The sequence below is a fragment of the Tigriopus californicus genome, unplaced genomic scaffold, assembly GCF_007210705.1.
Source record: "Tigriopus californicus strain San Diego unplaced genomic scaffold, Tcal_SD_v2.1 Contig376, whole genome shotgun sequence".
Taxonomy (NCBI): domain Eukaryota; kingdom Metazoa; phylum Arthropoda; class Copepoda; order Harpacticoida; family Harpacticidae; genus Tigriopus; species Tigriopus californicus.
Genome location: NW_026738774.1, coordinates 1 through 766, shown reverse-complemented (window position 1 = coordinate 766; position 766 = coordinate 1). Strand labels below are relative to the sequence as shown.

General features: G+C 46.7%; 1 protein-coding gene across 1 annotated transcript; it reads left to right on the top strand.

Moving 5' to 3' along the window:
- Positions 1-37: 37 nt before the first annotated feature.
- On the top strand, positions 38-758 carry LOC131892561 (probable ATP-dependent RNA helicase DDX10; the record flags this gene model as incomplete). The annotated part of the gene is made up of 2 exons (XM_059242361.1): positions 38-403; positions 509-758. Coding segments are annotated over 2 exons (616 nt in total), but the record flags the coding sequence as incomplete, so codon positions are not given.
- Between the last annotated feature and the right edge of the window lie 8 nt (positions 759-766).

Genomic DNA, 766 nt, shown 5'->3' with positions numbered 1-766 from the left:
TTTGATGACGATGGTGGGGCCCATGAGGATGATCCAGCTATTCAACCCAAAGCCTCCAAAGAGGGTCAATTGTACGAAGGAAACGAGTCCTCGGAGAAACCAGGCGGTGGCATTGATATTGAAAAGGCAAAAATGGTCTTGAAAGCCGAGGACGCATTCGATCGAAAGACCGAACGCGCTAGAATCAAGGAAGTACACAAGGAAAAGAAGAGGAAAGAAAAGGAATTAAAGAACAAACGGAGGAAAGAGCAAGAGGGTGAGGCGGGCGAAGATCAGGATTCAGAAGAAGAAGACGAGGATGTTGAAGACGAAGAGGAGGAAGATGGTAAAGAGCCTAATTTGGATTGGTCTGCTGTACGGCCAAGGCGGAAAATGCGTCTAATGGACTCGTCTGAAGATGAGGGTAAGAATTGGCCAAGAAATTTCTCTCCGAGCTTCCTTCAGAGAATGAGCTTTGAGGCATAATGATATATCAGGGGCTGTACCTAAATTTGTTTTCTTCTTTCAGACGGCGAAGATGTAATTACCATGAAACGAAAGGATCACGCCATTGGAAATAATGATTCAGAGGATGACGGACACGACCTTCTGCCCCTCTTGGGCCGAGGATCGTCCAAGGTGGTGACAAAGGCTGCTGCCGTCAAGAAGGCGTTGAAGAAGAACATCCAGTTGAATCAAAAAGTCAAATTTGATGACGATGGTGGGGCCCATGAGGATGATCCAGCTATTCAACCCAAAGCCTCCAAAGAGGGTCAATTGTACGAAG